The sequence below is a fragment of the Cyprinodon tularosa genome, unplaced genomic scaffold, assembly GCF_016077235.1.
Source record: "Cyprinodon tularosa strain WSP-4 unplaced genomic scaffold, ASM1607723v1 ctg505, whole genome shotgun sequence".
NCBI classification, from domain to species: Eukaryota; Metazoa; Chordata; class Actinopteri; order Cyprinodontiformes; family Cyprinodontidae; genus Cyprinodon; species Cyprinodon tularosa.
This window is the reverse complement of record NW_024039236.1, coordinates 812,621-837,167: the sequence shown is the minus strand read 5'-3', so window position 1 is coordinate 837,167 and position 24,547 is coordinate 812,621. Positions and strand designations below refer to the sequence as shown.

The 24,547-nt window shown below is 36.3% G+C and overlaps 1 protein-coding gene across 3 annotated transcripts in view; it reads right to left on the bottom strand.

Annotated features, from left to right (window-relative positions):
- LOC119795242 (attractin-like protein 1) overlaps nt 1-24,547 on the bottom strand; it is a 437,403-nt gene that overhangs the window by 40,295 nt on the left and 372,561 nt on the right. For 2 of the 3 annotated variants that reach the window (XM_038303135.1, XM_038303137.1), the window contains one exon: nt 23,578-23,673. In XM_038303135.1, the coding sequence (XP_038159063.1) occupies nt 23,578-23,673 (96 nt within the window). The remainder of the gene's footprint in view (nt 1-23,577; nt 23,674-24,547) is intronic. The other variant, XM_038303136.1, reaches the window with a different exon arrangement.

Below are 24,547 nucleotides of genomic sequence, written 5' to 3'. Positions count from 1 at the left end.
AATTCGCTTTGTCATCTTTTTGGTTTGTATTTGGATGTGAAAATCATTAGTGTTTTTTTGGTAATAATTTTTCTGTTCATACTCTTAACAGTAAAATAGTCAAAATAGTTAGGACATTCCACTTGGGAGTATTACTCCTCCCACCCTCAGGTATAAAGGTTAACCAACAGGTTGGATTTCTTTACCCATGGGACCAAAAAGAGAAAGAAAGAAAAATAACTTTTAGGGGTGGCCATCATTTGGCCAGCAGTGGCCAAGGTCAGGCAGCCATAGCCCCACATCTAGCTACACCCCTGTGGTCATAGTTCAACTTTAAGATAATTGCTCCTGTTTTCTGCTTTTTCTCTAGCTTATAAAAACAACCTCTTCCTGCTAAACAAATACCTTACATAACACAACTTTAAATGAACTAAAGTAATCAGAGCTAACACAAACCCGCCACTACAAACTACTAAGCTGAAAAGAGTTGAGTCCTTTTCGCACAACCTGCTTTAATTTCTTTACTTTACTTAAAAAAAGAAAGACAGCACATGTATACTTGCCATAAAGACATCATCATGTTTTCTGTCTTGTTTTTTTTTTTCCTTTTTCTTTCTGTATTCTGTCATTTATGACAGTTACTAACGATGTGAGAAAAAGCCGATTGTTGCTTTTGAACACAAACTTTGGCCATTAAAGTTGATTCTGAGAACCTTCAGTCTAAACAAAGGAAGAAAAGGCTGTGGTTTGAGCTACTAGAACATTTGAAGGATTGATATATCTTATAAGTCTGTTTCAGGGAAGGATTTATGGCAATTAGACCCAAGAATTACATTGAATTATATTGATATGCTATCTTGAAAGGTTCATAAGAATCTTATGCTTTAGGAAAAAGTTTACTCTACCACGTCTCATAATGCATCATAAACCTAGCAACAAAAAGGTGCTAAAGTTCAGTTGGATCAGGTGGAATGGTTATTTTTGGCCACACCTTCATGCGATTGTTCATATCTATACAGACGGTGGGAGAAGAAATTAGAATTAATTATTGAAACAGTCTTAACATGTGAATTAAGGCTGTAATTCCTCAGATTTATCTCATTGATTTATTTATTGCCTTTTTTTCCTACTCTGCTTTATCCCTTCTCTCTACTTGTTTTCTTTTTTTTTTATATTTTCTTATGTCACTTCCAAATTGTCCCATCCTGGTTTCCACACTAAAGAATATTAATTGCATTGGACAGACTTGTGAACTCCCGTGTGAGCCATGAGGGGTTTTTATGTGTGTCCATGTGAGATGGGCGATTCATTGAATTTCCATTTTAATCAGCACGTCAGTAAGCGAACAATCCCATTACCGAACAGGACACAAGGGCCACTTCACAACCTTCCCCTCCATCTTTCTATCTGTGACGGCAAATTAATCATCTCTCTGAGGCCGCAAGAGGCCAAACTTTTTTTCCTTTTTTTTGACTCCATAATTTAGAAGGTAGGCTATATGTTTCATTCGCCAACTCTTCAGTCTTACCCTCCCTGTCAGTTACTGAAGGATTAATCTGATACGACCTTAATGGCGCTGGTTTTGACACACAGTTGTTTTAGAAACAGACACATTGGTCACACTTGCTCTGTAGAAATGTGCTCACAGGGACACACACAATCAAATCTGCCTTCGCTGGCTATCATCATTCCTGAAAATGCCTCTTCTTCCTCCAAATTCAGTATTGATGGACTGTAGGAGGAAAGGGGTGGAAATATCGATCAGGGAGGAAAGAGGAGAGCAGAGTAACACAATCATTATTAACGGGACAGGGAAGGAGAGTGTTTACTGGGAAAATGGCCCAATGAGAAAGAATATGGCTGCCATACCTTTAGACCACTGACAGCAAGCTGGAGATCTGTTAGAAAATGAAGTGCATCTGGTTTTACCATCGAGTTTCTTCACCATCCAATGAACCATTCAGAACGTGTTTTTTTTTTTTGTTTTTTGGGGGGGGGGGGGGGGGGTTAAAACGCTGACTAGAACATTTTTCTATTTTTTTTATTCTTGGAGTGATTTTCATATAAATTCATTATTGTATTTATATTGTAAACAGCATGGGATAAGTAGGTGTTCTTATGTTTTACTGTACAGTAAGGAGAATAGCTCCTTCGGACTTCAGCATCACAGGCTCTGGGGTTCGGCCCCAGTGCTATCTTCTGTCCATCTCAGGTGGGTGGAACCATCCCTGTGTCTGCCCTCCCTGTGTCTCCTTATGCTGGCTTGCCTGTGGATATTTGGGGCTCTGATCTCCTCTGTGCCAGCTCTGAGCTGCGGGGTGGGTCTGGGTCCAATCACACCTGCTACTGAGCATATCTTCCAGCTGAAGCAGCCTTATAAACCTAAATACTCAAACAAACACTCATACTTCTACACCAGATGCGTTTGGATCCAGGTGTTAACTGTTATTCCTCATCTCCGATTCTATCTCCATCTCAGTGTTTTTTTTAAGCCACATCAAATAAGGTTGCATACACAGTTATCAAGTTTAACTTAAGAGCAACAGCCATGTTGGTCCACTTGTTAACGCAAATCTGTTAGGACATTATCCAGGGAAATTAATTCTCTATTCTATATTAGCAAACAGGAAAAAAAAAGAAAAAAAAAAAAAAGAAAAGTAAATCAACATAGGGCTTTGCGGTATGACAAGATTTTAGAAATGTCAAAAAATTAAAGGTACTATAGTGATTTAATTTCTTTTTTTTCTCCATTAACAACAAGCAACAGTAATAGATGTATGGCTTCAGGGTTTTCATGGGATTAAAAACTCTTATTTTCCATAATCAATGTCACAGAACTGTTGTGTGGAAAGTGTGTATTTCTACTGTCATGCTTGGATCTACATGCTAGTTACAACAATCTCTTCCTTTCTGTTCAGGCAAACAAAATTAAAAGGGAATTACCATCACCTAAAGAACAAGCATGCAAACTTTCCATGTCTTACTTTTGTTAAATGTAAAAAGACCATAAATAAAGTACCTTTCTGGTTTGGAAACAGTAGAGTTTTAGCATGTTAATATATTGCCAATGATCCAATATTGATCCAATGTTAGCCCTTTTGGAGTCTGTTTGAAGTGTTCTTTTCATCCTCACAGCACATGATTTTATTACGCTTTATTATGCTTTTGCATCCAAATAAATGTTGTTTGTTTAAGTGAGACAAAAAAAAAATTGCCAGGAAACATTTGTTGCAAAAACACCCCAAAATATACCAAGTTCTTTTGCTAAGCTATCTTAAAAGGTTCAAAACGATTTTCTTCTTTATGAAAAAAATGCACCAACATTTTCAACTAGTTTATCTACTCTACAGCACTGATAATGCAATGCAAACCTGGCTACAGGAAGGCTTACCCCAATGCCCAGGGGACTCAGACAGGCCTTAGGGAGAGCTCCTCTTTATAAAGCAGCTGGGGTTCTTTTGTTTGCCCCTCATCAGCTTTTAAGTGTTTTATTTTTTGTCTTTACATCAAACGTCCCAATCATCAGGGATAACATTAGAGCGTTTATTTTAACTGGGAAAAATGTGGACCTTATCAAGTTATTTGGAAATTTTATGAGTCAGAAACCTTTAAGATAGCTACCATCCTGACAAGACCTTCAGGTTTATCTTTATAAATAACTCAGGCACACTTTAAAGGAGCTTCTATTTTGTGTTAAGGGACCAGTGAGCATTTTCAACAAAGTGTTCTGGATGTGAAGCTGTTTATCTGACAACTAAACGTTGGCCCAAACTGGGTCATGCATCAGGCCAGTGATCCTAAATACAGCATACAGCCTGAAACCAAACAGCTTAAAAAGAAATGAGCAAAGGTGATGCAAAGCTCATCTCTTTAAAGAGATTAAAAAACTTTGATGGGGTCTCGGTCTTGATGTAAAAACACTGAAGCAGGCCAAGTTCCTACACTTTAGGGCTGCATGCCTATAAATCTGACTTTCAGACTACACCCCACTATAATTGGGATTATCTAAACATGTTATGGATGTTTCCTAACATGCTTATTGGCCATATTGCAACTCAGATTTGTTTCACCTCCAAATAAAGGATATGTTTTACTCAGATCTCAAGAGTTAGAGCTTCTGCTGGTGCATAGTCTCATCCTACACACACAATAACCCCTCCTTGTGTCCACTGGCTGAGTGTTCGGGACTTAATGGGTGCTCCTGCTTAGTCAGCTGAACTTGAAACTGGCACTAAGCTACATGATGGAGAGAGTCAGGCCGAGGGTAAACGATAAGGTGGATAAAAAGGAAGATTGATTAATCAGAAGGAAGAGAAAACATTAAAAGAAAAAAAAATGTTGCAAGAAGAGGGGATGAGTTAAGATGGCTATTACTGCCTATTTGCTACATCTTGTAACAAAAAATGACATCAAATTTTTTTTCAACTACTGACAAGTTCTTTGGGTAAGATTAATAGGACAGACAGAAAGACAGAGCGAGAATGAAAACCTGTGAACATTCTAAAAGGATATCAACCCTAGTTTTTAAATAAAACAGGTAACTAAAGGACCTCATAACTTTATTTTTTATGCAAATGAACCTGTAGCTTCTTTAGCTTGACTATGGTTTTGTCTCATGAGTTTAGTAATGTGGCGAAGCATCAACAGCTAATTTAAAACATGACAAGTAAACATTCGAGTACAACTTAATCCCAAGAAAAAAAAATGTTCTGTCTGTATATTCTAAGTATCAAATATTATAACCTGCAGCAATATATACCTAAAGTATAAAGCATAAAGTATAGCTGGTTCATAATAAATAGGAAGTTAAAATGCTGGGGATCCATCTGAGTTTTTACCTCCGAAAGTGCAAAGCAGAACTGAGATCAATATTAATAACCTGAAGCAGCCGTAAAGAATATGAACCATGTGATGCTGTGTGGCAGCGTCTCTTCAAACAGTGTGAGTTCCAGGGAAAATGTCCAGAGAATTGAAAGCTTTCATCTAGTTCCTCTCAAAGACACAATGAAACAGATGTAGTAAAACCGACAAGCCGTTTTCAAACCCTATAAGAATTGTCTCTGTCTGACCAGAGATGTTAGAAATAAACTACCTGGGACAAAAGTAGGAAACATAGAATAGCCTCCAAAACTTAACTAAAACGCATTGACCCAGCAATCAAACGGTAACTGGTATATTTCATTGTTTTTGTGGCCCTCCTCAGCAAGATCTCTGTCCCCTCCTGCTGTTTCAATGTAATTCCCTCACTGCAGGGGAGGTGGAGGAGGAAAATCAAACAACAACAGGTTCATGGGGTGCCTGACTTTGGTTACTTTTCATTAGGCGAGGCGAAGCAACAAATGTGGCTTTTCAGTAGTTTTCAGGTGACCTGGAAAGACCCTGAGATTTGTCTGCCCATAATCTTGGCCCTCATGTTCAGTAAAATAGCTCCTTGCAAATGTCAACACAAGGTTGTTTCTCATCTCAGTCAGACAGAGCATAACTGATATAAGAGATACATAAAAAAAAGAAGATAATTGGACAAAATACATTTTCAGCCTTCTTCTCCATACCACCTGCTTAGAATGTCTAAATCAGCCCATTTAGTCTAGGATGCTATGGTGTTTTTTTTATTTATTTTTGTAAGAAAGTAGTTGCTCTTTTTTCACAACTTTGTTATTTATGGGCATAGAGTTTGGCAGACTTAAACCAACCTAAAGCAAACAATTCGATGGAGGTTTACTTTGTTTTAATCCAACTTTAAAATGTCTGCTCTGATTAAAACTTCAAGCTATTGTCGATTCATGGAGTAAGATTTGATGGTGATTTTAGTCCTTTTTTTTAACTATATATTTTATGTATTAGTACTCTTCAATTGATGTTATTGTCTCTCAGGTAGTCCAGAAAAGGAGGCTTGTTTTCTTTTTAATTTAATTATCTATTTATTTCATTTTTCAATTTAACTCTTTCTTATATTACTTATTGTATCTGTTATTTGTCCCAAGTAACAGCTTTTAAAGTTAGAAACCCTGAAATCACTACGTAATCAGCCATTAAAAACACTACACAAGGCAGACACCTTGTTGACAGTTAAAACTAGCCTCAAATTTTCACTTTTTGATAGGGTTAGAGTGGCTGTGGTTAAGTCTGAGCTATCTCTATAGCTATGCTGCTATAGACTTAAGTCGCTGAAGGACGTAGGGAATACTTTTCATCATTCCGTTTAATTCCACTTCTTAATTCAACCCCTAACTTTAAGTTTTCTCTGATCTTTATCATTATAAACTGTAAAAACAATCTAGAAATAAGTAAAAACTGTCTTAAATTAAGTTTATCTACCTTTAATTTTAGCAGGTAAATAAGACGATTTGCCAATGGAATAAGTATTTTTACTCTTAAAACATGATAATTAGAAAATATGCTCTTGAGATAAGACAATGCAATTATCTTTTCTTATTTTACATTTAAATTGTCTTATTCCATTGGCAAAGTGTTTCACTTACCTCCTCAATTAATTTTTTTTTCTTATTTTAAGAAAAAATTACTTATTTAGATTTCAAATTTTTTGCATTGTAGTAGCTTTGTCTGGTCTGGTTGTTTGGTAGGCATAGCTATGAGCTCAGCTTTTACTTTCACCAACTGTATGGTTTTATGGAGGACCAACTCTGCCATATTTAAAAATAAATACAGAAATAAATAAATGCTCAATAAATAAATAAGCCTACTATTAATTGCCACCAAAAATACAATAAACAAATAATTGTAAGTAGAAATTAAATTATACAGTGAGACATAAATGTATATAACTCTTTTAATTAGCTTCTTTATTTATTTGTCTTTGTAATATTTACCTTATTTATTTTTTGGTCCTTTATAATCTTCAACTTTATTTTTTAATTACTTATATTTTTAAGTATTTATTTAAGTGCATGTTATAATACTTTTGTCTGTGTTATTCTTCCTTTGCAATTTTTAACCCTAGTTATTTCTTCGCCGTTAATTATTTCTGCCTGCCCCTTTTACATTTCTGTCTGCATTTCTGCCTCATTTCGCAAAAGAGGAGGGGGGGGGGGGGTCCTAGAGGCATAATGAGGTAATTAAAAGAGTTATATACATTAAAAGAGTTATATACATTTATGTCTCACTGTATAATTTAATTTCTACTAACATTCATTTGTGTATTGTATTTTGGTGGCAATTAATTTTATGCTTATTTATTTATTGAGTATTTATTTATTTCTGTATTTATTTTTTAATATGGCAGAGTTGGTCCTCCATATTTGGGTAGGTAAACTGTTTGTGCAGACAGAGGTGGGAGCTAAGGGGTTAAATGCTGGAATCTGTTTCAACATTTTTCCAGAGAAAAGTCTCAAAATATTTCCCTTGAAATAAAAAGGTTGTGGTGAGCAAAGGGGCTCAGTTGGATCATCTGGACTGGAATAAAATTTTGCCAAACTGTTCCATCCTGCCGTCTATATCACTGCTGTCATCTTAGATGTGATTTACTGTTGGATAATCATATTGACCTGTTCTGATTATATTAAGCTGCTTATACTATAGATAAAGTAGAAACGTGTTTTTATTTCTATCATCCTCAACAAGTTGGGAGTTCCCCTGAAGGAGCACAGCAGGTATCTGAGCGGGGAACTGGTGTAGGTACCAGATTATGGAAGTAAATTTGTGTCGCTGGGATTTGAATTAAAAATGCCACTGAAATTTTAAATGTTGTTTTTTTGTACTTACTGTTTCAGTGTTAAAATATATTCAGAACACATTTTTGACCTAAAAAAAATTATTGTCATTATTTCTACACAGTTAAAATTTCATGTTATTTTCCTTTCAAGCTAAAAATTCACATGACTATTTTCAAAGTATTTTCAATACTTATTTTTCAGTTTAATTTTTCAGTGTTAAATCTGCATAGTCACGTCATGTGACTAAGAAAACGTAACGGGATTTGCTGGGTGTTGGACACCACAATCCACTGCTAATGTCTGTGACCCGAAGTAACCCTTCCCTTTTTATACTGAATTTAGACGCCAAATTTAAGACAGTAAAATAGAGCCAGTTGAATCTCAGGAGGCTGAAAATATCGAGTTTGGATTTTAAAAGGTTGAATTTTTTATATGCAGATTTTTTTTAACACTGAAAAATTTAACTTATAAAAATAAGTATTTAAAATGTAATCACTTTGAAATAGTAATGTGAATTTTTAGCTTGAAGAGAAAATAACAAATGAAATTTCAGCTGTGTAGAAATAATGACAATTCATTTTTTTTAAGGTCAAAAATGTGTTCTGAATATATTTTAACACTGAAACAGTAAGTACAAACATACAACATTTAAATTTCAGTGGCATTTTTAATTCAAATCCTAGCGACACAGATATACTTCCATACCAGATCTGCTTGGGGCCTTGCCCCTTCTTATGACGTCAATATATGGCAACTCCACTCGGACAAACTGTATTGCACCAGTTTCTTAAGAATCAAATCTCTTTTGGAGTCTCAACATAATATTACCTATATTTACTATTATTTTACAGTTCATTAAAGATCTAAAGTAGCCAAAAGTAGAAAACAATCATTCTAAGTCTTGAAAGAAAGTACTGCGTTCCAAGATTGAGCTCTGCCATTTCACAAGATGACAGGAAAAATCTCAGTTTATTTTTATTCTTTCTATTAAGATCTGAAGACAGGAAAGACAAATGGAACATCTCAAAAATGACTTACGTTGAGATTTTAGACAAATAAAACAGATATAATTACTTGTAGAAAATGAACGGTTGTTGTTGACATGAAGTTAAAAGTATTGTAGCGTAATGTGGCTAACTGGCCGAGCTAAAAGAGGCTAACATGTTAGCTACGGCACACAGCTAGCCACAGCGCTACCCGGCTCTCCCCCTTTATATCATGGTCTAACATTTACTTTGTTTAGCAGAAACAGCTTTTTTCCAGTTTTTTTATCAATCAGGTAACACTTCATCGGTCATTATATACGCTCACACTAAACATGTTTCCAATTCTGCACACTGATGCTGCACTATGTTATTATCATTGTCTGGGCAACCATACTGCTTTACATCATGTGGCAACGTTCAGGCAATCCTGTAGCGTAACGTCACATTTCATCTGTGCTCAGTCAGCAATGTTCAGCCATAATTTCCCATCAATATAACTAATTCTTTCCATGAGCACTTGTTACCCTTGTCCTCACCTAATGGTCACTGAGAACTGCAGAAGGGCAAAGAGAAATTTGCCTCTGAAGAGTTTGTTTGTTCACCACTGATCTCTTGCCACAGAACAACTGAAAGGTAGTTGAAACCTAAAGAAAGGCACAGAAGAGTGGTGACTGTGCTTGTCATAATTAGATATCATGTTTTTTTATTACACATATTATCTAAAAAAAAGGCCATTTAAATGAATGCACACAAATGATATAGAAGAATGAGACGCCATGTGTTTATTTTGACCTCAGTCTTCTGCCCTTTTCTCGGAGAGAACCTGCTGGGTTCTAGATGCATTCAGGATCCCACTATGTTTTTCCAACAAAACATACATCCAGCGGCCATTAATATTCTTTATTTGCATCATTCCCCTTCATTTTCCTACCCTACAACCATTCCTCTCCACCCACAAACCCTCCTTCCTGAGGCACATTAAATTCATGCAATTGAAGAATAAATACGCCACATTAAAACACTAGATATGAAATTGATTAATTCTTTGCTTTAAGTAGCATTATGAAAACAGGAGAGTGTTGTTAATCAGATCCAAGGTGGGAACTAGTTTTCTCAGGCGGGGGCGTGCAGATGCTGGATGCTCCAGGCTCATCAGCTTTACGACATAATACTGTTTTTTTTATGGAGGCAGCGGAAGCATCAATTTATGCTGATGACTCTGCCTCTCATTCAAAAAGAAAGCTGCTAAACAGAACCTTGTCCTGCTATTTTTTGGCGGTATCTACCTCTTTTTTTAATGAGCTGTATTTTAATACAAAAATTAAAAAAAAACACTATGACGTACAATGAAATTGAGCTCTAATTTACATTTTATATGCATTTGAAGAAACGCATATAAACGCATCCCAACTGACGCAGATACTGTATGTTCAGAAAGAACTAAATTCAGAGGTTATTGCAGTCAAAATGATTGAGGAATATTCTTCAGTCCCAAAAATGGCCTTGGACACTTTTCCCTGCATTAGAAACACAATCTGACTGTCTGTCCTGGGATATAAGCAGAGGTGGAAAAAGTACTAAAATATCATACTCAAGTAAAAGTACCAATACTTGGATGAAATATTACTCAAGTACAAGTAAAATTACCCATCAGAAAAATTACTCAAGTAAAAGTAATAAGTAGCTAATTTAAAATGTATTTTAAGTAAAAGTTACTTAGTTACATTAAAAAACAAACAAACTGTTGAACAGGGCAGGGGATCTCTAACCTGACAACAGCCAGATGCATGTCTCGCTCCGCCTAGGCATCTGGCTGTTGTCAGGTTAGGGGATCTCTCCCATGTAGTGAAAATAGGACAAGGAGTCATAAATCCAAAACTATTTAGTTTTTAATTAAAGAAAAATCTATACAAATGTATACACATACACATATGTGTATACATATGTGTATATGTATACATACGCTGTAATGACAGCAGAATTCGATGTTTCAGCTAGCATTTCTAGTGAAACGTTCTCTGAACCGTAGTCGCTCTCCTGATCCACCTTCATCTCGTTCCCAATCTCCTACAGAAAGACTTGGCGCCTGGTAGCCTAGATCTACATGCTGATCACGTCACTCACTGTAGTGCTTCCGGGCCTGATTTTTTTGTCTTCCTTTCGGTTTTCCAAAGTTTTTTTTTTACTCAGTAACAGATGGGATTTGTAATGTAAGGAAATACAATACTTCACTCAAAACATAATCAAGTAAAATTTAAATTACCGATTTTAAAAACTACTTGAAAAAAAACAAAATACACAAAAAACCTACTCAATACAGTAACTTGAGTAAATGTATTTCGTTACTTTCCACCTTTGGATATAAGGAAGTTAAATGATAAAGGCAGATGTCACTGTTCCCTTGGGAACAGTAACCAGACAATTTCATAAGGTTGGCCGGGCAGTGACCACTGTGCACTAGAACCAGTTCAAAGTCAATCATAACTTATCACACTCAACCAAAGAAAATTAATGAACACAACATCCATATTTTCCAAACAAAATCATGAAGACAGACAAAGGTTTTCTAAAGCCCTTGCCTATGAAAATATGTACGTACTTACACATATAAGCTGTTTAATATAAAAGTATAGTATAGTCTTTTTATTTCTGGTTCAGGATAGATTATCTTATCTATGTGTCCCACATGCCAGTTTTTCTGATATATGCTCACCTAACACCAGTTTAATTATCTTCAGTTTAAGCCATAAATTCCATTGAATGCTTCAAAAAAGGGTCACAGTGGGCTGTTTTACCACAAAAAGAAGAAGGCCTGAAAACAAGAAATAAGTCCAGAGTATATATAAAATGATGGCAGATGAGCAGGTGGGATGGTTTTGACGTATGATTTAATAGTCCTTCTAGGACTAATTCTTAACGGCTTTTTTATAAAAGTCACCAACAAAGCTCATGGAATATTTCCTTACTTCATCATCTGTCAACATAACTTTTTAAATCTTCTTTTATCCTATTAAAATAAAGCTTCCTCTCCACTGTCCACCTTCACCCTACGTTACAGGCACATCTATTCCTTAATTGGTTTTGACGACAACACACAAAAGTTTAGATTTTCCAACTTGATCCAATACAGATCTTTTTGTCTGTTGTAGGACGATGGAATCACAAGAAATTTGTCTTTTTGCATCACATGACTACTGCTGCACCGCACGGAACGAAGGGATACAGTGTAAAGGCCTTGTTATACTCCTGCAGCAGTGTGTTTAGTGAGCTTTAGATTAGATTAGATGAGCTTTATTGATCTCACATCGGAGAAATTCACTGGTCACATATTGGCATAGTAATTAAAGAAGGTGCAAACAACACTGAAAAAAGTGAAAAGACTTTGTCATTCCTTCAAAGTGCATTTTTAAATTGGTTGAATGAAAAATCGTGGTTTCCGTTTTGAATTTGATATTTCCAGTTTGTTTCAAAGCAAACAACACTCCCCCTGGATAAAATTAAATAAAACAATTCAAAATAAATGATATTTTCACTTAGGTTTACTTAGGTTTCACTTTAGGTTTTCTTGTCACGTGACAGCGTGACGTCACATCAAACCCCATTTTTCGACTTTGCAGTCAGCCATTAATGCTCCCTCGCATCGAAGTCTTCGACCGGCTGTGAGCTCAGACACACTTTTGATGCGCTGCAGAAAGTCTTCATGGAGATTGAACCAAAGAGAATGACACGCAGAGTGTGCAGTCTGAGTGTCAAGCTCTAAATATGGGGTTGGTCAAAGAAAGACGGTTGGATGCATGTGCAGTTTTGCACTAGCTGTTTTTTTTTTTTCTTTCTTTAACTGCGTTTATTGATATTTTAACGCACAGCCCCTTTTTTTCTTAATTTTTTGGGGTCTCCTAATTTTGTAATGGTTCAAAGTTCATTTTCATACTCTTAATGGGTATTTCAAATGTTAGCAATGACAGCAATGTTTATCCTGTTTTAATACTCTCACTTTGGATCTCTGAAGTTTTAAAGAGGTGAAGAAAGTATTTTTTCATGTTGATGTGTAGGTTTATGTTTTTGCAGTTTCATTAGGTCTGAAAATAGGAAAAACCCACATTTAGTTTAATTTTACATGTAATTTATTTTCCCTAATCTTTGTGTAAAATATGCACTGGCCTTTTGAAAGATGGTATTTTCAGACTCATCAAAAATAAATGGCATTTAAAAGAGACTTTTCTGTTTTTAATTTGTATCTGCAGTGAATCATTTCAGTGAATTTTAGTTTTATATTGTTGGGAATTTGGCTTGTAATGTCGTGACATTTTCACTAATAAAAGGCAAAAAAAAAATCTCATTGACCTAAATTAACACTTTAGCTTGGGACTATATAATGTTTTGAGTAAGGTACAACAGAAAATTGACTTTGTGTTGATTCAGAAATTTAAGTTGAAAAAACTTTAAAAAAATTCATGTAACAAAATTACAGCATTTCAATTAGTTTATTCCAAAGTGAATCTATACTCATTTGTAATGTAAAAAATTAGTTTTTTCCAAATTGAATAATTAAGTTTTAACGAAGTATAAAACTTGATTATAGTCTTTGTCATAAATTAAAGTTTTACTTGGTATGAATGCAATTTCTTTCTTTGTTTTAAGGTAAAAAATCTATTTCTAGTAAATCAAAATGTATAGTTTCAACCACATCAGAAAGTCAATTTGAGATAAAGTAATAAATTTAGGTGTAACAAATTACAGTAATTTTTTTAAGTTCATCCAAAGTATCTTTTTTTTCAGTGAAGGAGGAAAAAGGTGCATTAAGAATAGACAATATATATACAGTATATCAAGATATATACAGTATATATACCTTGATATACTTGTCGCAGATAGTTTTAATTTATGCCTAATATGGAAGCGTGGTCTGCGCTATGTTATTCCACACCACAACACAAGAAAGACAATCGTGAACTAGCTGTGGATTTATATACGGCCGAGGCAGTGAGGAAGTGGGGGCAAGTTGGTGCGACAATGGAGGGACATGATGACCAAAAAGAGCGGGAACCAGGTGGAGAAAGTGTCCCAGCATTTCGCGCACCTCGCTCTTTATACAAACAAAACAAGGGGAAAGGTACCAAACAGGAAATACGCATAGTGTTGAGCGGATGTAGATCTGAACAATCAGAGGCCTCCTGTCTGTGGCACTGTCTGCGCTCACCTACAATTTCGGAGAGGTGCACAGGAGTGTCTGCGCCGGGGTGGGGGAATATCTGCATTTACTGCGATACGCCGAACGACCTGAGTATAAATTAGCCTTAAATCTGTTGCTCCGACTGCTGAAAATGTGTTTGGTTTGAACCAACTTTTATGTATTATATTTAAAATAGTTCTGAACTTCATAAATTATTTTTCATATTCAAAATGTGGAAAGAAGAGGATTACATGTCACTGTTTTTCTCTGTTGTGTTCAAAGCTTTTAGCAACAGTTAGCCCTTTGATGTATGTTGCTTATTTTCCTTTATCTGTTAAGTCATATGCTATATAAAATTTGAACTTGGATGATTCTTGACCTTGGTAAAGTAAAAGAAGATTATTTTTAATATGTATTTTAAACTTTTTAAATAGTTTTATGTTGGATAATCAATCATTTTCGCCACTAAAGGAGCTTAGAGGGTTGCCTTGCTCCTACAGACCTGACACTGTTATACACAAGGTAGCCATATGTGAACTCTGAATGTAACCCCACTGACAGGTAGGAGCGGACATGTGTTTTTGTGGTCAGAGGACTTCTTGTTTGAGAGGATTTTTAGGGGAAAATGCACTTCTGGTTTTAACTGAACTGGCCAGGCAATGGTGGCTAAAACCTTGTATCTGGATTTGTGACTAGATCATTGAAATTAGAGGCGTAGCTGGCTTTAATACAGTATGTGCAGTGCTATAAAAATGACAGCTTCATGTTTTTTTTATTTATTTACAGTTCAAATATAGCCTGAGTAAATCTAAATTGGTTTAATTATTAAAGGATAAAAATATATTTGTTTTTTTTTCCTGTCTTAAACCAATAAGCAATCAGGTCACCCTTGGTACTTAATGAGGAATTTTGTCCAACTCTCCTTTGCACTGTTGTTTTATTTTAGCATCAATAAAAGGTGTTAGAGCACAGTCCTCCTATTCAAGGTCATTCAAGATCTCCATCGGGTTTAAAGGGACAGTGGGTAATAAATTTGGCTTTTATTAGCAAAAAAATCAAGTATTACTATAAGGAATACAAATTTTGCAAAACATGATTTTAATATATTGTGATGAAACATCGACGGCCTTTATAGAAAGGGCATCTAATACCAAATAATAACCCAAAAAAACTGGTTGAATATGTATTGTACTTAATTGTTCACTATTTACAAAAAATAATTTATTCTAAACTTGATGGTTTAGTGCAGATCTATGTCTAATACCATAAAATAAAATCACATTTAGAGCCTTTTTCATGCCTAAAGAAAGGCCATTCAGATGTTGTAAAATAATCAGTAGAGTGAGACATTTTAAAAGCATCTCATGGGTTTTGTTAACCTGTGTATTAAATTGGTCCTTTGTAACAGAGAGGAATACATAAAGCATTTTAACTGGACGTGCAATAGGCACATGCAGCAGAGACACCTACTTTCTGAAGAGCCATTTGACAACAGTGGATTTTCTTCAGCTTTCTTTGCTCAAAGATTGTAATTTTGTTAGCCTTCAAAGGGTTGTACCCACTGGAAACTATCATTAAAGATTATTAAGGGAGCCCAGACATCTCAGCGTGTGGAAAACTTTAAAATGATACAAGCCTCTTGTTCCAACAGTTTCCTTATTTTCACATCTTCAGAGGACAGAAACTATGTTTTTGAAACAAAAAACACCTAGCACAAAATTAATGTTCATCCTTGATGTGTCCTAGAAAGCTTAAGAGCATCTTAGATTCATGAGTTTAAATAAAGCGGGTAAAATAAGTATTGAACACAATACAATTTTTCATTAAATTTCTTTTTAGTGGTGCTACTAGCATGACATTCACCAGATATCAGTAACAATTATTGCAATCCACACATAAATAAATCAAACCATAGATGTCCAGAAATAAAGTTAGGTCTAATAATATGGAATGACACAGGGAAAAAAACAAACACTGAAATGTATTCACTTCTTTGTAGAAAAGCCTTTGTATGGAGAAATTTGTCGCATGCATTGCTCAGGTGTGATTTTGGCCCATTCTTCCACACAAACAGTCTTCATATCTTGAAGGTTTCATGTCCCTCCTCTATGATCTTAAAGGAATAGTACACCCAAAACATGATTAGCCTTCATTTTCTACTCACCCCCATGCTGAACAACACTCTGGAGCAGGGGCGTGCACACATAGACACTAGGTGGTGCTAAAGCACTAGGAAGTTTGCCCTCTATCAAAGAAAATGCCCTTTTGAAACTCGTTTTTTTTTTATTATTATTATTATTAATATTATTAAGATTTTACTGAGGTCGGTTTTGAAATGATCTTTTAAAAACCTGAGCCATTAAAAACGACTGAAACAATGCCCCGAAATGACCGACCTACTTGCGCACAAACGACCCTCTCTCTCTTCCTTTGTCACGTGAACTCGCTCGGTCGCCCGCAGGTCATGCCAGATGCGCAGCATCATAGAAGTTTTCAGATAGCAGGAACGGTCGCTGACAGGCTGCTTCTCCCGTGCCCCATTAGCCAGGTAATATACAGATCAAGCAGAATCATTTTGTTGGGCATTAAAATGTCTCATTCAGCAGCACCAAACAAGCATTTTGCCGACTGGTCACCTGATAAACTAGTTGTCTCCTTGTAAGATGCTATTTTACTTTTTATATTTTGTATCCCTATTTTTATCTTAAGTGTATACATTAGTCTATTTTATTGCATGACGTATACCCACAGTTTTTAGATATTTTTATAATTTTATTTACCTATTCCATATTATATGTTTCATGTTGCACGATTGTACCATAAAAAATTCCTAGTTTGTGAACTCCTTCACTAACAATGGCAATAAACCTGATTCTGATTCTGAAAGTTTTACACTGTGGCCCAAGTCAATGACAGATAACGTGAGGACGAACACATAGGCTACAAATAATTTAGGTAGAGTTTGCAATTGCAAATCTATGGAAGAGGATTAGGGCCACTGAAAAAAAAAAAAAAAGTTAACTGATTTTTAAATTTTATTTCAGTTTAGTATGGGAAAAAAGTCAGAATGCTGACTTTAATCTCATAATTCTAACTTTTTTCTAATAATTCTGACTTTTTGCTGAGAATTCTGACTTTTTGCTCAGTATTCTGACTTTTTTCTCATGTTAAACTTAAATAAAATTTAAAAATCAGTTAACTTTTTTTTTTTCAGTGGCCCTAATCCTCTTCTGTACAAATCTATGTGTTAAGACAAACATTTTCTGTTGTATAGGTTTTGTTAGGCAACATAAATTAACACATTTTGGTCTCTTCATTGTCTTAATTGTATATTGATTTAGTAATTGCAGCACAATGCCAAGAAAGGAGGGTTAATCATATTGAAAAATCTTAAAAGCTGTTCACATTTTATTTTTAAGTAGCTATTAAAAATAGCTATTATTTTGTAGGCTACCATAAGTCATATCCACGTGACAAGACTTCCAGTCATGTTGCCCTAATAGCCCATTATTTAAACTAATGTGGCATATTTGTTAAAGCTATTATTATTATTATTATCATTATTATTATTATTATTGTCATGATGGTTATTATTAATATATTGTAGCCAGTCACAGCAGGGAAGCTCTATACCATCAACATCTACCAGGACAGGAGATGAGGAAGAGTTCAGGGAAGACACAGAGACAGAAAAAGACCAGGATGAGGGAGAACAGCAGGATGAGGGAGAGCAGATGGGTGAGGGAAAACAGGGAGATGAGCCAGATGAAAGAAGTATGCTTTAGTCTGTTCTGTTGGTGATGTGACTTTTTTCCATTGAAAACTCACGTTTAGAGAATGTTACAAATAAAAGTCAAATTTCATTCAACATGCGTTTATTTTTTTTTATAATTAAGTGTTACACGTGCGCTAAAAAGTGCCCTCCCCCCCCTCCTGAGCCCCTGCCCCCCAAAATGTCTGTGCACGCCTCTGCTCTGGAGTACTTTTTTGATATCTCAAATGCATCTGGAGATCTGGGAGGCTTCTTGCTGTCTGCTGACATTCAAATAATGGAGGTCTATGGTGCCCGAGACAGAAAGGTCCATAAAAGTCCACAAAAAACGTGTCAATATTCCTCCATACTGCTCGTCCAATGTATTCCAAGTGTCCTGAGTGGGTAGCGTCCATAATTTACTCGAAACGAAGTCATTTAGAATGTTTTTAGAGCATAAACAGTAGTGTATAGGATTTCCTGAAAGCGCGCGCCTGCGAGTTCACGACGCTACGGAAACCGCGGCAGACCAAACCAGATGAAAGTGCGCATTCAGCTCGGCAAAGAACTCATGCTCTTCCTCAACACTGAAGTCCTCAGACATTTTTCTTTCGTTGTTTCTTTCTTTGCACAGGTAAACAGCACATTTCTTCTTCTACGCTTGCATTATTGGCAGAGCAGACGCTGAATGCGCGCTTTCATCTGGTTTGGTCTGCCGGCTTCCGTAGCGTCGGGAGCGCGCAGGCGCGCGCTTTCAGGAAATCCTATACACTACTGTTTATGCTCTAAAAACATTCTAAATGACTTCGTTTCGAGTAAATTATGGATGCTACCCACTCAGGACACTTGGAATACATTGGACGAGCAGTATGGAGGAATATTGACACGTTTTTTTTGGACTTTTATGGACCTTTCTGCCTCGGGCGCCATAGACCTCCATTATTTGAATGTCAGCAGACAGCAAGAAGCCTCCCAGATCTCCAGATGCATTTGAGATATCAAAAAAGTACTCCAGAGTGTTGTTCAGCATGGGGGTGAGTAGAAAATGAAGGCTAATCATGTTTTGGGTGTACTATTCCTTTAAGTTCTTTACATAGAAGATCTATTGGACTCTAGTCATTTTCTTTCTCTGTAACCAATGGTGAGTTTCCTTGGCTGTGTGTTTGGGGTCATTGTGTTGCTGAATTGCCCACCCAAGTTTCATCTTCATCATCCTGGTAGATGGCAGCAGATTTTTTTATCAATAATGTCTCTGTACATTTTTGCATTCATCCTTCCTTCAATTATTTGAAGTCTGCCAGTACCATATGCTGGAAAACAGCCACACTTCCAAATTTCTCTGTTGGTATGGGATTTTTGGGGTGATGTGCCGTCCAATCTTATCTCCAAACATGATGTATGTATTATGGCTTCCATAGAGGTCTCATCTGACCAGACTATATTCTCCTAGTATGTCACTGGCTTGTCTAAATATTGTGCAGCAAACTTTAAATGAGCTTGGATGTGATTTTTCCTCAGCAATGGGTTCTTGCATGGTGAGCGTGCATACAGGCCATGGCGGTTGAGTGCATTACTTATTGTCTTCTTTGAAACAATTATATTGGCTAATTCCAGGTCTATTTGAAGCCCTCCACTAGTGGTCTTTGGCTCTTGGACAACTCCAAAGTCTTTTCACTCCTCTGTCAGAAATCTTGTGAAGAGCTCCTGTTTGTGGTCGGTTTATGGTGACATAATGTTCTTTCCACTTCCAGATTATGGCCCCAACAGGTTGCAAAGGTCTCCAGAAAGATCTTTATTTTTACCCATCATGAGATGTTTCTTGTGCAATACCAGAGACATCTTTTTATTGGCAATTATTCTGGACTGAACCGACTGATATTAATTTGCACTGACAACAGGCAGGACCGCTTTCTAATTACTGAGAGTTTTTGGCTGGTGTCTTGGCTTTCCATGCATTTTGCATCTTCCTTTCTGCACATGTTTAATTCTTTTTTCCCGGTGCCATTCCACAATAATACAAATAATACCTCTAGAAAAGTACTTACTGAGAAAAATGGTGGCGTGTTCAATACTTATTTTACCCACCGTACAGCTTTAAGATAGATGTGAAAGTAGTATGAAAAGCGCACATTCATCTGGTTTAGTTTCATATAAGAATTCAGGATAATATGCAAAAAATGAATGGAGATTCAAGGATGTTCTTTCATGTTTTTGTGCTATATTAATAAGAAAAAAGGGACATTTTTGAAAGAAGATCATAAAAAGGGCCACGGTTTTTGCCTCCAATTATGTACAGGACAAGGCAATCATGAGGAAGACAGTAAATGGAGCTAAAAGTATTAAGTAAAAATGTGCAGAAACTATGGCTGAAAGATACCACAGTATAGAGATAGTGTGGATAGAGGTTTTTCTTTCATGGGATGGTTTTATTCCCCAAACAAGAACATAGAAACTGGACAGACGTGAATGGAAGAAAGTCAGAGCAAAATACTGGACAATAACCTGTTACAACTGCAAATGAAATCTGCAGACATTTGTCGGAAAACTATTTTTAGATGGTTTGGTAAAATGTAAAAACCCTATTTCATTTTGATTCCCTTTGCAGTAATTTGTTTCTGTGTGATCATCAAATATCCTGATCTTCAGACAGTTTCTGCATCTTCCAACAGGTGCAAAACTGTTTTTAAGTGAAGAGGAGATCTTTAGAGAAAGTGCAAAGTCACTTCAGTTTGCTTTTCACCATTTTTCAACATTTATCACATATAAAGCAATTTTCCAAATAAAAAACTCAAATGTGGCCACAGTTTTCTGATCTATTTCAGTGCTTCTGAAAGTCAAGTACAAACTTGCAAAGGTGTCGCTGGTACAGAGGATAGGGAGAGATTCTGGGTGTATGTGAACATATTTGGACCATCAGAAATAATATACTAATAGAATAATATTAAAGAAAATACATCCGTGATATTGGGCTCAAATGAATGCAGCTGGATGGAAGACAATCTGTATAAGAAAACAAAAAAAAAGTACTGAAATGAAATATAGTGGCTAGTTTAAATAAAATAGAATATCAATGGTCTGCAAAGATGTAAAAGTGGGGGCAGGAATGAGTGGGCGGCGTCGAAGTGGAGGGCCAATCAACAGACATTTGGCCCATGTTTTATATTTCATTATCATAATTAAATTATCGTCGTTATTTGGCATTTTTAATTCTGTTCATAGAACCTACAGATACACTAACCATGTAAAGTGTTCTAAGAAAATCATTTAGTATTTGCATTATTATAATTTTTTCAATAACTCATTATTACTGTAACTGCATGGCTGAAGGAAACTGCTTGGTAAGTTTCAACATTTAAGCAGAAATACTTGTAGATCACCTGCAGTACGCTCACTTATTGCACCCTCTAAAAAATGTCCTGAGCAATTATCTCTCATTTGGAACCTTTGACGATCAGACACTAAATGTTAGAAGGTTGAAGTGGTCTTAAACTTTTGCATTGCACAATGAATGTTAACTGTCAGGTTTTGGCAGTAATTTTCACAGTCCTCCTACTGCTGGTTCTCAGGCATTACCTGTCAGGTATGACGAAGCCTTAAACTTCATTAAGTATAGATAGTTAATGAACTGCTGGCTGTAATAAAAAGCTGCAGTAATTAATCACCAACTTTTAATAATTAGAGCTACTTGTGCAGCCCTCCCTGCCTCTCTGCTCTGGAGGGATGGCGATGTGACAAATGTAATGCAATGTGGGGGAAATATGTCCTTACTTTAAAACAATCCTGTCTGATTTACTTTGTTTGGACTCTAGAGTTGATTACTGTTTATGTTTTAGTGAGTGAATGAATGAATGAAAACAACTTTGACCGTTTGTTTAACATTGAACACATGGGGCAGCAGATCTGATTTAAAAAGAACTTTTTAACAGATTTTATAATGATAATAATTTCATAACATATAAACTTTTGCCACTTTGTTTGTTAGTCTCCTTACAGTTCTCTGTTAGTGTCTAAACATGGCATGAAGTGATGATGACACCATTTGTTTAACGAGAAACGCTGCAGCTGCATAGACAGGACAACACAAAATAGGAGGGCAGGACGGAAATGTTGCCTTTCGCTCATTAATTACACAATCATGCTAAGCTGCATGCTTCCCTATCAACCAGATGTTGGGTAATTAACCTCAGTATGAAGAGAGCTGGCCCATTGTATCTCACCTTCCAGACTGCAATGGAACCCAGGCACAGATAAGGGCAGCCACTCCAGAGGGTTCCACAGACATGGGAACCAAACTCACCTGGGCTGAGCCAAACCCATTCAAAATGAACACAGGTCCCATTAAAAATGCCTGGAATGATTAATAATGTCTTTTCCATGTGCAAAATATTGGCATGTTTCTGCAGAAGCCCAACGGTCATAGTAACAATGTTCAAATTAGCAAAACATTAACGTCAACCGCTCCATCCTAGGCGGCGGCGGTGGTTAACCTAACGACTATTAATACATTTAAAGATTTTTTATAACAGAAAAAAAAGTTTTCTCCATTTTAAGGATTATTTAAAAACAGTAAATTATTAAAATCAGATACAAACAAGCAATTAAAAACAAAAAAATTCTAAAAAGAAAAATGATTTATAAAATAGAGACCAGATCTCTGAGCTAGTAGGTAGAAGCGGTACCACTCAAGGCTGCTGACCTCCTCCTCTGCCGTAAATCACTGCTCCATCGCAAAGTTATAATCTCTGGGATTGCTCTGCTGACCATGTTTGTGTTGCTGTATTGCTTAATTTCAAAAACACTGTTCTTCATGACATTTTGTGCATAAAAACAAAGCCATACTACCTCAGAAAAACTAAAGGGTGATAGCTGTTACAAACATAGCTGTTACACACAGTCAAAGTAGCAAAGTTTACCTACTGCCTAATGCTAATAAAAGCCACCATGAATGCAGAAGTAGGCAATGGTCATGTGGCCCAAAATAGATCTGGTTGGAATAATGTCTTTCTAGGGCGTTTCAAGTTGTCATTTCAAACTACAGGAAATTTTGACTTCAGGATACAAATTCAAAGCACATTTGATGATAAAGGAACAAAAAGTTTAATTTGAGTTATACCTGCACTCTGAACACCTGAGAAATGACCAACAGTCCCGTTCTGGGCTTCAGGTTCAGGATTGGAACAAAGTATCTGGCTATGTAAGTCATATAATTTCCACATGCATTTGGTTTACAGAGTGGACCGCGCCTCTCACCCGCAGACAGCTGGAGATGGGCACCAGCACCCCTTTCCACGCCGCTTGGGTTAAGCATGAAGGATAATAGATGGATGGATTTGGTTTACAGGCCAAGGATGATGATGAACTGCTTGCTATTAATTGCTTGATATAATGATCCCTCAAACACCTCAAAAACTGGACACTGAATTAAATTAGATAGTTTATATTAGAGAATGAAACATTCATGCCTGACATTTCCTTCTCTTACTATTAAGCTAGTTTGTTATAAATTGTATGAACTACACATACAGAAATATAAATAACTCTGACTTCTCTCATTTTGCAGGTGTTAGCATGTGGGTAGGTAGGAGGGCAAGTCCTACCATTTTAACAGGTAAGCCTGGAGCTGCTTCACTGTTTAATAAATGTAATGTTCCTGATGACAGGACCCCCTCCCTACCAAGCAGTTTATATACTATATATATATATATTTATTACTGAAACAGAAACCTTGGGATAAATGGTTCAGCTAAGATAGAAAACAAAGAAAAGAGGCTTTAGGTTGTCTGAATGATTCATATCTCTGCTTTTATTATTTATGTGAGAATTTATCAAAGCTTCATAGTCTGAAAATGCTGTTATTATTCCAGAAAATATACTGTATTTATCCCACTGCTCTCCAACCAAAACTGTTCTACCAATGTGAAATGTTTTCATGAAAGAAAAATCTTATAAAGATTAGCATTCTGTGAGCTCTGTTTGTTTGTATGATTGTTCCAGTGTTTGCAGCTTTCTTCTGACCTGTTGCAGCTCCTCCTGGTCGCCGCCCACCTCCAGCGCCACAGCAACCGATGCGAAGGGACGGCTGGCCATCTGCTGCCGCTCTCTCATCAGCTGCTACACAGAAAACAGAGAAAAGGGAAGAATTTCAATGGAATATCATTGGCTTTTAAATCCAATGCTTTGTGTCATTTTAATATTTGTATTGCTTTAACACATTTCCTATAAAGTTTTGTTCAGCATGTCTTCCTTACAGAGAGAATTTAATTTATTTGAATTGAACCAATGAAAGCTCCATGGATGATGTAGGCATATCTGGGGATGTTTAACGAATGAGGACCTGACTTGAGGACATTAACGGTCTATATTAAGGCAAACGCCTTTATTTCATTAGGCAAAATGGACAAAATGTGATGCAATTGGTCTTGAAAAGTCAAAAACTGTCCACCAGAGAGGTCGCACTGATAAAAGGTTTTATGGCAAACAGTCCAAAGGAACACTTTATTGAGTGAAAAGACACATTTTAATTGCCAGTTGAAGGTGAAGCTTCTGGGAATCCGTTCTCCTCCTACAACTTTCACATTTTAGACCTTCAACCTGCAGGAAAGCCCAGTAGTATCATTGAGTTCAGTCCAAGGAGACATGAACAGAACGAGGACGGCTGAAACCGACCATCACTATAACAAGAGTAGTTCAGGTTGAAACGTCATGATAGGATGAAGACAGATCCTTTAAAGGTAGAGGGACTGATAAGATGAGAGCGGCTGTTGGCACAGAAAACTACTTCAGCTCCGAAGCTGGACATGGTGTCTCGATATTAAAGGTGAGCCCGTTGGACCTTCTTTGGATTAAATCAGACACAGAAACAACTTACAGCCAGTTATTTGAAGACATTTTACCCAAGTAGTGGTGAGGAATGGAGTTCTGCATCTTTTAAAGAGATCATGGATGTTATGCAGGACAATCTTTAATCCCTCACACTTTAGAAAAG